General features: G+C 35.6%; 1 protein-coding gene across 1 annotated transcript in view; it reads left to right on the top strand.

The window, feature by feature from the left end:
- The window catches only part of ZSWIM6 (zinc finger SWIM-type containing 6), a gene marked incomplete at its 3' end in the record, with an annotated part of 190,587 nt that overhangs the window by 121,834 nt on the left and 54,320 nt on the right, over positions 1 to 14,433 (top strand). The window contains exon 2 of the mRNA XM_081291106.1: positions 1,087 to 1,443. Coding sequence (XP_081147232.1) covers positions 1,087 to 1,443 — 357 coding nt within the window. The remainder of the gene's footprint in view (positions 1 to 1,086; positions 1,444 to 14,433) is intronic.

The following is a 14,433-nucleotide window of genomic DNA, read 5'->3' as shown; positions in this document are numbered from 1 at the left end:
GTTAGGACTCAACAATGTTCAACACCCCCACCCCTCCACCCATCCCCCACCCCGACCCTACCATTTAGGTTAACTTCCTTATGCATTTAGGGAAAGGGAGTGTGGAAGGTTTGTCCTCTGGCCAAGTAGACTAGTACTAATTGGTGCATAGCTGTGGTCGGAGGCAGTTTTCATTTGGCTGTGAGCTTAGCTAGAACTGTTGAAGAGAGATTGGCTACCTGTGTGGAGTGAGTCTGAATCATTGTAAGCAGAGTTCAAATGGCCACTGGTCATGGAACTTTTCGAAGATTTTTGTGTTCTAAGTTTAACGTATGAGTTTTCTAAGGCCCTTTCCTTCCCCCTTGTGATTTTTGTACTGTGTGTGTGCGTATGTGTGTGTTTGTTTAATAATCTTAACATCTGTACCAGCTTTCCTCTGTGTGATATGGAAAGAAATAATCATTATGAGTCACTTATTGGTATGTGGTGTATATGAGATTTGGTTGTCTCTAACTTTCTACCAGCAGTTGCTACTCAAAGATATTGCTGTATTGGGACATATGTCATGTCTGCTACAGAAAGGATTATTAAATTAAAAACTCTCTGGTCAAAGTTTATGAGAGTTTGTGAAACTCCTCAGTTACCATGTTGGTTGGAGCACACTAATGGCTGCCTAGAGTAAAGTAGAGAGAAGGAGAGATGTTTTTAAAAAGAAAGTTGATCTGGCTGACTCTAAAAGATAAAAAGGAAAAAGAAAGATCATGAACCCTACCCTGTTGATCTAGAATATTTTCATCTCGATACCACAGATACAGAGTAAAGTGATTATGGTCTACTAATGTTGTGATCCAATTGGTGATATATTCTGATAATAGTTTTTATCTAGTTGTGTAAAATACCTCAACATGTCTGAAAATTCCTATTTTTTTTTTTTTTTTTACTTTTATGGGGGAGGGATTGGGTGGTGGTTGGTGCCTGAATGTTTTTACCTGAAAATAAAAGCTGTCACTTTTTCTTGCTCCTTCCTGTCCAGCACCACGTTTTCAGGATTTAGAACATTCATAGCATCTGAATGTGGACTCTGAACTCTCCCTGTCTTTCACACAGGTTTCCACTTGAGTGGCACAGTGACAGAACCTGCAATACAGTCGGAGCCAGAAACTGTTTGCAATGTGGCCATCAGCTTTGACCGTTGCAAGATTACCTCAGTGACCTGCAGCTGTGGAAACAAGGACATATTTTATTGTGCCCATGTTGTGGCACTGTCTTTATACCGCATCCGCAAGCCAGATCAGGTCAAACTGCATCTTCCCATTTCAGAGACTCTCTTTCAAATGAATAGAGACCAGCTACAAAAGTTTGTACAGTATTTGATCACAGTGCACCACACGGAAGTTTTGCCAACTGCTCAAAAATTAGCAGATGAAATTCTTTCCCAAAATTCGGAAATCAACCAAGTTCATGGTGAGTATAGACATTGATTCCATAGATTTCTTCTCTGGTGTTCTTTTCATTTATAAATTGGTTCTGCATAAAATTAATTGAATATAAAAGGGATCATGAGCATTGCTATAAATTTTTAGATCTAGTTTTATATCCTAAAATATATCTTTTGAAGCATTTCATGCTTTTTGTGCTCAGAAAATCATTTGTTTAAAGCTTGGTTTTTATACTCTTTTTATTTAGCAACATTTTATCAAATACTATGTATTATGCAAAACACTTAAGATATTTAATTCACTCTTTTCAATAAACTAACCTATACATGGTCAGAATTTTTTCATTTTTAGGATATTACAGTTTGTTTAGAGTTTGGTTGTATAAGAAGTCACAAAAAGTTTTGTTTAAATCTTCTACACATTGAACATGCTATTTATTTGTAAACATTTTTAACAGGAGTCTGTTTTGTACATTGGAAATATATCAATTTAAGAGAATATGCAACTGTTTGGAAATATACCCTCCACTTTTTTCCCATATAATACGGTAATGTAAAGCACAGTTCCTTGTGCTTTTAAAATGTATGAACAACGAACATAATTTTTTAAATACTTAAAATATGTTGAAGAAAGTATTGCAGTCTTGATTAAACAGCTCAGCAACTTAACATTGTCACTTTCCTTTAGTTACAGATTTGAGATGTAGGACAAGTCACCCAACTCTATTCTTAGTTTTTTCCCCCAAAGTCATTATTTGATAGAGCAAATAGAAGTGCTTAAAGAAAGAAGTTTGAGTTCATGTTTTTAAACTTTTACAATTGTGAGATATAAAATACAGACAAATGCATAAAACATGAGTGGATAGATTAACAAAAAAAACCTAAGCCAAGAAGTAGATGGCTCTCAGCACCTGAGAGGGTTCTTTGTGCCCCTTCCGAATCATAGCTCCTTTCTCTTCTCCTTGATAACCATGCCTGATTTTTATGTTAATCACTCCCTTGGTGGTGGTGTTCTTGACATCATTAAACACTGGTTTAGTTTGACGTTTTTCCAACTTATCATTCAGTGTGATTCCTGTATACCTGACTCAAAATCAGGTGTAGAGTTTGTCCATATTATTTTGTATACCTGTAATTCTTTCATTGTCATTGATGCATAGCTCTGTTCAGCAGAAATATGATGTGACCCACATGTATATATTTTTTAAAAATATTTTTTTGCTGATGGACTTCATTTTTTTCATTTATTTATATGTGGTGCTGAGAATTGAACCCAGTGCCTCACACATGTGAACAAGTGCTCTACCAGTGAGCCACAACCCCAGCCCTAGATTGAAATATTCTAGGAGGCACAATTTAAAACATAAAAAAAACCAAGTTAAATTAATTTTCATAGTTTGTTTTATTTGGCTCAGTATACCAAAAAATATTAATTCACATTCAATTAATAAACTTCAGTATTTATAAATACTGTTTTAACAAAAATATTGAGATATTTTACATTTCTTCATATTACATCTGAAATCTGATGTCTATATCATACTTAACAGCACATCTCAAATCATACTATTGCCACACTGCAAGTGCTCTGTAGCCACATGTGGCTAGTAGTATTATCATATCAGACAGCACAGCTCTCGAGTATTATAGGAATGAGAATATCACTCTCCACTGTGGACGGGCCTTGTTGTGAATAGAGCTGCTGTGAACATTCTTTTACAGGTCTCCCGGTACTGTGAGATAATGTGGGTTTTATGTCAGAGGAAAATCCATGCAGTCATATTTCTTCTAGTGCTCCCCATATCAGTCTAGGCTTTATTAGAGTAGCTGTCATAAGGTGTGTAAAGCATTTTACTTGATAGAATCTGCCAATGTTAAATAACAGAAGTGTAAACAACTCTGCTACAGAAGTACCTTCAACCCCCTGAAAGCACATGCTTTCAAGGACTTTTCAAGTAGGCTTTTTCCCTGTCTCAAATCTTGCTGCCTTGTGAAAATTCAGACCAGCTAACAGTCATCCCAGAGATTTCTCAGGAGCCTATTTGTGGCTTCTTATTAAATTGCTCAGTGGAGGTAGAATAGGATATACCATTTCTTTAGACTTTTATGCATTCTCTTTTTTCTGTTTTTCCTTTTATTCTTAGTTCATATAATCCATTAGGGTCACTTTGTTGTCTAAGTTTTAGTTTAACCAAAGGTCTAAATCAATAATTAGATGCTTATTGCATCTGTCTTGCTTGTTTTGAAGGATTGTGGCCCCAAAGTTTCTTTCTAAAAGATTTTAAAATGCATTTCCATGTTGAAATATTGGGACTAATGAAACAATATTAACTAAAGTTGTATGTAAGAATGTGTTCATTTGACATTGCTTTCAGGGTTTCTAAAATTGGAAAAAATGTTCAAGGGAATATCAAGGACAATGCAGGTTAGCTTTAGATTCAATGTGATTTTCAGATATCTTTGGTATGAAAACAACTTCATGAGAGCAGTGAACTTGAGCAGTTTATACTACCAGCTTTTTCTCCACTTAATTTATCATCAGATTTACTTCCAGCCTGGAAATGGGCCAATTACACAAACTGCCTTATTGCCTTCCATTCTAGTGTGACAAGTGGTAAAAAAGAAGAGAGGTAGAAAGCAGGCTGTGACCTTAAGTGATGAAATGGGAAATCTGCTCCCTGGAGGGTCTTACTTTAACTGTTAGATTAATGACTTCATAAGGGGTGGGATTAAATATGTTTTACAGTTATTTGACTACATGGTCTCACCTGCCTCCAAACATCTGTACAAAAGCTTTCTGTTTTTAAAGTAGTGCTTTCTTGTATGGTTTTGTGGGTATATTTTTCCTTTGAGAAAAATGTCTTGAATATGAATATTGGGAGGATTTCATTTTTCTCCAAAGAAAACCCTCACTTTTACCTTGCTAGATAAATATGGTTAAGATAGGATTTAGACTTGATTATTTTAGTTATTTATTTCATGCACATTGTTTCTCACAAATTTCTTATGAACTAGGTATTGCAAATTTGTAATTGTACTGGTTTTTGTACATAGTCATTTATTCATAGTAACAGCTTCAGTCAAAGTAAGTTGGAAGCTGGGTGCAGTGGTGAGTGCCTGTAATCCCAGTGGCTCTGGAGATTGAGGCAGGAGGATCCAGAGTTCAAAGCCAGTCTCAGCAATGGCAAGGCACTCAGCAACTCAATGATACCCTGTCTCTAAATAAAAAAAAGAATAAGGCTGGGATGTGGCTCAGTGGGTGAGTGCCCCTGAGTTCAATCCCTGGTAACCCCCCCCCACACACACACACCCAATAAAAAAGAAAGTAAGTTGGAATGTGGACTTAGTTATTTTAATATTTCAGTCCTTGTCAGTAGAGCTTTTTATGTTTCATTGTGTTTTCCTAAAATTTCCCTCAGTTTTGTTATAAAATTAAATACTGTATGCTAAAAGTGGTTGTGAGATAGTTAATGTTAATGGCCCACCAGGGAGATTGCCAGTTTGGTATTTTTAAAGCAAAATTATTTGCTCTTGGCTTTATATTCTAATAAACTTTTCACCTTCTATATTCTTGAAAGAGAAGCTGATGTCTTTGCTAAGTACTTATTTAGAGATAGCACTAACTTCACTCACGTTATTTCCATTCGGACTCTTGTGGTCCTTTGTTGTTCTTACTAAAGGAGATGTAATTGTGGACTGGTAAACTGTGAAATGGGGACAGAATATTGAACTTGAAATTTGGAGTCCTGTAGTCCAGTGTTGTGTTCAATATGTATTACCTGTGTAACTCTCAGTAGGACTAATTTTTTCTTATGTTTAAATGCTCATAATCTTTTATAACAGTGTTGGAAATTTTTAATGATGTGATATAGGAATGTATAATGATAATAATTTAAAAAGATAACCAAGCTTACCTGGAGGTATTCATATCATAGTTGAGAGCAGAAGCCATTTGAGGAAATGGGTAATTTGGAGATCAACTTGCTTTCCCTAGATTTTTTGGTACACATTTCTTCCTCTTCTACTTTCTGTCTTGTGCGTTTTTTTCTTTTATTGACCTCACTGTGGGCTAGTTTGAATTGGGCAGACTACAACAAAGGAATATACTGAGGGAAACCAGTGGTACTGACCTTGACTTAGAGAGGGAGGAGGGTCATTTAGTGACCCTTTCATTCAGAGAGCCTGGGCTAATTCCAAAAGTAGGCACTCACTTCCATGCCATCTACCCCAAGGTACTATCTTAGCCAGATGTAAAGGGTATTTATTTTATTCACATGTCAGATGAGGGTTGACATCTAGATCTCTTCCAAAATGTTTTTTTTTTTTTGATGGGGGTATATTGGCAAAGACATAGTAGTAGCCAGACTGCCAAAGTGCACTCCTGTAGTTTCACCGAGACATACATTTGTGTGTTATTTTTCCATTTCAATTTGAGCATGGTTCTTATAAAACTGAGACCATGCATCTGTTTGTGCCTGCCAGTCCTCTTAACTTTGCCTCCAGTTGCTTTTGTGTCCCAGCCATCTAACATATCGGTCTGTTTAAGCTCTCCTAGATATTAGCAAGCAAACAAGCAAATACACTCAGCAGTCCCCTCTTTATTACTTAAGCTCTTAATTTTCATTTGAAAATAATGAAGCTTTTATAGGGGCTGACTCTCTGACCTGGTGTATCTTGGTAGCCTCCCTATGCATAATACTTAAGACATAATAAGAATTCGAATTGTTAAACACAAAGTAACACTGTCATTTTTTATTCTGTCTTGTTCCTAGTAGGAACTTGGAGATTTATTCTTTAAGGATATAATAACATATACATGTTCCAGATCTATCAGTGAGTGGCAGTTGGAGTCATTTGATGCAGGCCTTGTGTCACATCTCTCTTCCTTTTATTTCCCAGTGGATGGTTGTGTTCATTGTAATTGAGCTTACATTAGCAACCATTTCTTTCAAGTTTCCTAGGGAGATAATTTGATTATTAGTAGCATATCCTTTTTATTATAGAGCATTCTGGTGTTGACAGTTGGTGAAACAAAGGTATGATCTGGTGGTCACAATAATTAGTAAATTTATTCTGTAGAATTAAAGTAGCTCTCTATCTTAAAGTGCAGCAGTGTGAAACAAAGAAAAATTAAAAAAAAAATAAGAATGTGCATTGGGAAAGTTTATTGTAGATGTATGTGAAGATAAAAAGGCAAGCCTTTATTAGCTCCCCCTCGCAACAGCACCCTTAGACTCCAGCAAGCCCTTATTCCAATAAGGCAGCCACTACAGACACGTGGCATACATCTTTTAAGACATTTTTTCTTCTTGAGCACATATGCACAGACATGAAAACACACACTTAAATACACTTTAAAAACAGTTTGTATTTGCAGTATGTCTTTTTCTCTAAATATATGATGAATATTTATTTAGTACAAATATGTATATTCCTGTTCTAAATGTTGTGTAGTATTCCATAGTTTGGATGCATTTAATCATTAACCTGCTGAATCACCTTAAGGTGGTTATTTTCATTTTTTTCTCTACTACATACAAAGTTGTTGTGACCATCCCTTGCTTTGTGTGTAAATTTGGGCAGTTTTTAAAAAAAAATAATTTAGTCTCAGTCGTAGAAATACTAGAAATACCAGGAAAAAATGACATAGCATTTTGAATTTTGTAATTATTGTCAAATTTTTCTTCATAAATCATTTGTTTTACCCTTAAGTTATAACTAAAGCTTGATGTTTCTGTAATGACTTAAATATTTGTTTAAAAAAAACTTTGGATCTAGAATCACATACAGGTGATATTACTTTATTTCCTTCGCATGAAGTTTTTTCATTTTACTCTAGCAAAGAAGTGGTCTTAAAACTTATGTCTCTTAATTTGGAGGAATCATACATTTGTAGCTCATGAAGGATTTGCTAGGGTGACACAGAGACAGCCAAGTTAACTTTTAGCCCAGTATCCTTCATCCTTTCTCTCTTCACTTCCAAATCTTACCTTGCCTCACACTCTGTAGTCATCTCTGACACCACCTCATAATGCTATAGTCAAGTTTCCTCGTCCATCTCCTCTTCTGTAACTGACTCCTAAGTCTTTCTTTTTAACTCATCTGGCTGGATGAGTTTATTATCTCCCACTGTAAGACTGTTCAGTGTTTAAGAGTTCTAATTTTGAAGTTAGACAGCATAAGTTACAATACTGGCTTTTTTGCTTATAAGCTTTGTTACTGGGGCCAAGTAACTGAATCTCTTCATGCCTCAGTTTGTTTTTTTTAATTGTAAAATGTGCACAATAAAGAGTATGATTTCATTTAAGGTCAGAAGGGTTAAAGGAATAAATAGTGGTTGCTATCATCACCACTGTTGCAGTACGGCAGCATGAGCCTTCAAGGGCTGTAGTAAATAGTTGAGGAAAATATTTTGTGAACCAGTTTTTACAGGTGTCTTTTAAAATGATAAAATTGTTCTTTTTTAAAATGTTTTTTAGTTGTTGATGGACCTTTATTTTATTAATTTATATGTGGTGCTAAGAATTGAACCCAGTGCCTCACACATGCTAGGCAAGCACTCTCCTACAGAGCTACAACTCCAGCCCCTGAGCAAACTGTTCTCAAAGCTTGCAAACATAGTAATAAATCTGAAGTTAAATTTGTGACACATAGGACTTTTTCTAAGAACTTTGCATTTAGGTATTTGTATTTGTGTACTAAGTAATTGTTAATACATTCATTAGATAAGTAATGGAAAATGACTTATTTGATATGCACTGTTTATACTCTGCATTTTTTTAATGAGCATTGGAGAATCTGCAAATACTTATTGCTTTTTATCCATATAAAATACATGATTATTTCTTTACATGAATAAGTATACTATTGAACTCCTGAAGTAAATTAAATGATAATAAGGGATGAGTAATAAAGTCAGAAGAGAGGAAAATAATAGAGGAGGGGCCATAAACCCTGACAGGTCTATTTGGGTTCCCTGAGATATATGCTGATGGCTGTGCTGCTTATTTACTTCCTTGGCATTTAGCTGAAAGGAAGGTGGTTTGTTGCGGGAGCAGAACGTGGTATATGCCAGGGCTTTCTCTGCCATTAGCCCTCACAATTAGGAAAGCAGGCTGCCCTCTTAACAGCTCCTGAGGAGGACATCACACTCTATCATGGCAGTAGGATTACATAGACTGACCGTAGAGGACAGAGGTGATGAAAGGTCAACTTACAACAAAATTGTAAATTGAAATGAAGGCATTAGTCAGTCACTACTTGAAATGAGCATTTAATGAAGGGTAACATTTAAATCTTTTCTAAAGGGTGTGTTTACTTTTAAAATTTTTTATTTTTTATTTTTTAGCAACCTTCTAGTTTCTCACCTCTCTGCTCTAAAGAAAGACTTCTGTTTGAGTCTGAATCACTAAAGTTTGCTATCTTGCCTTTTTCTTCTTAGTGCAATGGTTGATGTCAGGATTTTGCCTTTAGCTTGTAGGACAGGTGTACCAGTGCCTTTGCAAGCCACAGACTTAAATGTTTTCTAGCTCTAACAGCAGGAACTAAAACTGTAGGAGACAGCATTCTCCTATAGGTTCCCCAAAAGAGACTGAATTAATTACCTCTGCAGTATAGACATCTGCTTCTGTATTCTGCCTAAATACACTAAACTTGACAATTTCAATAAAAAGGAGCATCTTTAGAAAGTATAAATGGTTAAAAGCATTATTTGGACAATAGTGTTAGGGAAGCAGACAGGATGAAGATGTGAACTGTATAAGCTAAAGCCTTTCACTTTCTCACATTTAAATTTGTTCTCCAGCAGAGGAAGAGAAAGACACACCTCTCCCCCCAACATACACACATTGAAACTCAACACTGTGGGTAACTCCATGTACCAAACATAGTTTAAGCCCATTATGAATCTGTCTTTGTGGCTCAGGTTAAAATGTGCAGAATGATTTGGTGTTGTCTAATGCTTCAAGGGAACCATGGCATGAGATAATTGTCTTATTATGTATGTCTTACATTCCGTACACTGAAGAGGTATCTTTGTGATGGCCCTGGCACCATACTTAACATTCTCTCCAAATGTAAAATCTTTCTCTTCTCCCCTCCGGCATTTTTATTCCAGCAAAGATTCTGATTCAGTTGGTCTGAAGTCATACCCAGGCATCTATTTTTCAGAGTGTGTCTCAGGAGTTTTGATATGCTTTTAATTTGGGGAACTCTTGGGATGGGGGAGTTTTGATGTTGCAGTAAATCAAAAGTAAGTCAGAACCCTACTCAAAATGTAGACAAGGGTAGCCAAAGACTAAGGTAGTGGCTCTTCCTATCTGTGAATTCTCCTTTGCTCTTGTCCTGAAGTGTCATTTTACCAAGGTAGGAGGTAATAGTAGGAGATAAATCAAGCTTCCATATCCATGTCTGGGAATGAGACAATTAAACTGTTTCACTTTTTTCTTCAACAGATAATTTTACTTTCCCTGAAGGCTTTAAACTGAAGAATTAAGCTTTGGTAATAAAATGCTCACAAAGATTAATTATAAGTTGTAAATATTAAAGCATTTATAATTATAAATATAAATAAGGGTAGAAAAATGATAGGTTTTAAAACATTTTAAATGGATCATTTAATTTACACACTAGCTAAGAGATTCTGGTTCCTGCCCAGCTTGGGGGGCAATCTAATAGCAAATGTAGAAATATTTGAATTCTCTCTGAGTTAAATGATGAGAGTTTTGTCTTTGATAGACAGCCATTAAAAAATAAAAATTAAAATGGTGCAAATCTTACAATTTATGTAAGGCTTAGACAACACTCTAATGCACTTAATCAAGACTATTAGGGTTTAAATAGTTATACCTCAGCATTAAAGATGAACACATGAGTTTATGCTTTGGGTAAAATTATTATTGTTGTAGATACTTAATTTCCTGGAACATATATCTTACTCATAAAATGTTGAGAAGTATAATAGAGTAAATTTCTATTTTATTTAATTACTAGTTATTTTTGCTTACATTCTTACAGAAAGTTTTGTACTTTGCTCAGTTAATTTTTATTGCTTAGTTAATTTTTTGATTTCTGAATTATAGAATTTCAGCATTGAGGAAATGAAGACGTGAAGAGCTTAAGTAATTTGCTAGAGATGAATGTTTTCCTAAACTGTGACTAGAACTGAAGTTTTCTGAATTCTGATAGAAACTTAGGAACCTGCACATTCTTTCAACTTGTGTATAGATTTTGTAGATTATCTGCAGTGAAATTTTATCTGTGTGCCATTTCCTTTTCCCAGGCCTTAACTCTTTCCTCAGTACTCTCAAGGAGTAAGTTAATTCTGTACTAGCTTACCAAAAAATAAAAACCAAAACCAAAAATGTTTTTTTCAGAAGTGTGAGAAGACATAATTCATGTGTTTATATATTTGCTATTAGATATGTTTCTCTACCTAGGGAACAACCAGAATCAGTATATATGTAAGTTAAATTGTTCACTAAAGCAACTTCAAAATCAAGCATGTTTTAAAAAATATAATAATACTTTTAAAATCTGTCTGATTTTAAGAAATGACTTCACTGTGTAATTCAAGTCAGAAGTCATTTCTGGCTTTTCTGTCTCTTTTTGCTCTTAGCTTTAAAAGAATTTAAGAATTAAGTGCATTTTGATATTTTTGGTAAGATATCTGAATGTAGACCAGTCTGCCCATTCAGGCCATTAGGAAAAGGCTGGGGTTTTCTTCAATTCAAAATCAGATCTACTTAAAATATGTGGGTGATGTTGGTTGTGAATTGAAGCTCCATGCCACCACACAGATATCCCTATTCCAAGCAGTTCTGGGGCAGAGCTCCCCACACAGTCTGTCAGAGCGGGAGAAAACAAATACAAAAGTTGGAGGATATAAGCATTATGAGGATTGAAATGGGATTTATTTAGTTCACTTCATCAGAAGGAACAGTAAGTGGACTTGGATGACCAGGAGCGAGTCATAGTTTACCCTAAGGAGGTAGGAGACCTGTGTCAGATTTCCAAGGGGAGTTTTAGCAAGATGTTGGGAAGAACTTAAAAGTTGAGACCCTATAGTTTTGGTATTTGGAAAGTCTCTTTTGGTATATTTAGGTAAAGAATGTATAGATGTCTTTGTACAGAGGGGTGTATGCAAGGGTGTCCCTACAATCAAAAGGGGGGTGAATTAGGGACTTTGAATCTCTATGAGATACATTTGTAGACTTAGTAGTTAACCCTTCACATTATCGTGGTCCTATGGCCTCCTATAAGATAAGACCATGCCAAAAACATAACAATATTCCTTTCTTAAATTTATATTTCATTTAAGGTTCACAGCCCCTACCTTGGTGACCCCAGGGTTCAGTTTTTGCTCTGGGTTCCAGGATATGTTCCTTGGCAGGGTGAGAGAACCAGAAGACTAGATTTAGCATTGAGGGTATGGATAAGTTGTAACCACACAGAGCATGTTTTTTTTCCTTTTCTGGAATGAGAGTTATGATCAGTATTATTTTTTAGGGATTCTGTGAGGAGAAAATGAGATAATGTATGTGAGGATGCTTTTTACAGTTGATCTTAACCTTTTAAGTAAGAATCCTTCTGGTAAGGCTATTTACATACCTTCCTCCCTCTTTTTTTTTCCCCCCTTCTTCCAAGTGTTTGCTTACCCAGAAGCCATAGGTGGTAGGAAGCAGTGGTGAACAAGGCAGATAACAATCCTTGCTATGTGGAGCTTAAACATCTGTCTAGTTGCCCAGTTTCTACTTGGAACAGCTTTTCCTCCTCAGTTCTGGAAGAGCCATGTGTAAGGAGCTATGCAGCTCTTAAGAGGCCACAAATTGCTTTTGCTCTTCTTGCTCATCTTTTTACCTAGCCTTTAAATTTTGGCTTTAAGGTTGTGGCCTGGATTCTTTTTTAAACCTCATCCTACGTCCCTAGTACATCCAAGTCCCTGCTTGAAATCCTCTCTCACCTCTTCTTCACTGTCTGAAAGGTATTTCGAATTTTAAAACAAACTACTCAAGAGATATTTCATATCTAAAACAGCTCATAGCCTAAAGGCTGCTTCTTCCACCTCCAAACCTAGTCCTTCTCTAGTGGTCTCTATCAGTGAGTTGTCCAAAATTCTTTCTCATTGTTTAATCCAGAAACCCATGTCTGTCCCCACCCCTTAGTCTTCCATACCTTATATATCTGTTTCTTCCCAAGTCTTGTTGCATTTATTTCTTAAGTTCCTGTCAGATTCTCCTTTTCTGTTCTTGTTGCTGGTTTTCCAGTTACCATTGTTATCTTGTGTGCAAACTATCAAAATGATATCCTCTTTTTATATATTTTGCTCCCCAATCCATCCTCCATATTTCAGATAGTGATATTTTTAGATACATAAATGTATTTCACATGGTTCCAAAATTTTTAAAATATGAAAGCTACTCAATGAAGGATCTCCTTCCCCCATGTAGCTAGGTTACTCATTTTAAATATCTTTCCCAGTTGTTATGCATATATAAGAAGGCACTAATACTATGTTCTTTTTAAAGCCTCATTATCTATGTAAAAGGTGGTATATTATGTACATTTTTCTTCTTCACCTTGATATTTTATCTTTCCATTGTAATATACAGAGAATCTCCCCCTTCATTTTTATGTTACACAATTAATATTTCATGCTAGGAATGTTGAAATTGATGCATATCAGGACAGAACATGTTTTATTATCTAGAGTATTTCATTCTTCCACTTCAGATAACCTTGTAATAAATTCTCATTCATTATTCTCAGGGAAAAAAAAGAAACTAAATTCTTTACCAGCAAAGGTTCTCAAGCCCTAGCCCTACTTCCTCTGTCTCTTCCAGGATTGTTTTTGTTTGTTTGTTTGTTTGTTTGTTTTTAAACTGGAGATTGAACCTAGTGGGCATTCAACCACTGAACTACATCCTCATCCCTTTTTTTTTTTTTTTTTTTTTTTTTTGAAACAGGGCCTGGCTGTGTTGCTGAGGCTGACATTGAATATGCGATCCTCCTGTCTCAGCCTTCTGAGTTGCTGGGATTATAGGAGCACCTGGCTCCAGGATTGTTTTGTGTTGCTCTTCTTATCCTTTACTCTTCGGTTAGAGAGACATATTCATTGTGTTGTGTTCCTTCTTGGCTAAGGTTCTTTTCTTGGTCTCACATACAGGCTTTTTGCTTCCTTTTTCCACCTTTAGTTAACTTCTGATGAGTTTCTAACCTACTTATGGCAAATCTCAGCTCTATGCCTTTCCCTCAAGTTATGCTTACCCTAACAATTCAAGACCAAGTTGGAGTTCTTATATGGTCTCAGAATCTTGACTTCTTCCTTTGAGCAGTTATCATCATTTATTATTGTATATTTGGTTGATATTTATCTCATACAGTGTTTGTAAAATAGCAGGTTGCAACCAATTATAGGGTATGAAATCAGTTTAAAAGATTGTGACAGCCTTTTGAAAAGAAAATACTAAACCTCTCTGCTATTTCTATTTTTCCCCATCAGACTTATCCTTCAGATTAATTAATATCATGCAAGTACACGGACACATAGCATATTAGGCATAATGTAAAATGTGTTTCTTATGGGTCTTAGTCAGACAAGTCAACGGCTTTCAGCCGTTGAACTAGACTAAATTGGGTAAAAGTAGGAATTCTATGCTCAAGTTTAGCAGAGAGGCAGGCTGGCCCTGAGTCAGGCACTAATAAAATATGCTGACTGGCTGAATGAATGAATGAGTGGCTGAATATATGCTTTTTCAGGAAGGTTCATGACCTACTGCTTTCCTCTACTGGGTCTAATAGACCTGGTTCTAAGCAGATGTTAATGATTATTTTCTTGGCCTGTTGAGTTTACATTAGCTCATTAAAAGATGAGAAAAGTCATGTAAAACCACACCTACAAAAGTAGTTATTAAAGGTTGATAGGAGATGAAAACACTAAGGTGAAAGGTTTTTAGATTTCATTTTTTTTTTTTTTTACAGATCTTAAGTCTTACAATGCCATTTTGTTTTACTAACAA

This window comes from Spermophilus citellus (genome assembly GCF_964194105.1).
Source record: "Spermophilus citellus genome assembly, chromosome: 1".
In the NCBI taxonomy this organism is placed as follows: domain Eukaryota; kingdom Metazoa; phylum Chordata; class Mammalia; order Rodentia; family Sciuridae; genus Spermophilus; species Spermophilus citellus.
This window is presented reverse-complemented; position numbering and strand designations above follow the sequence as displayed.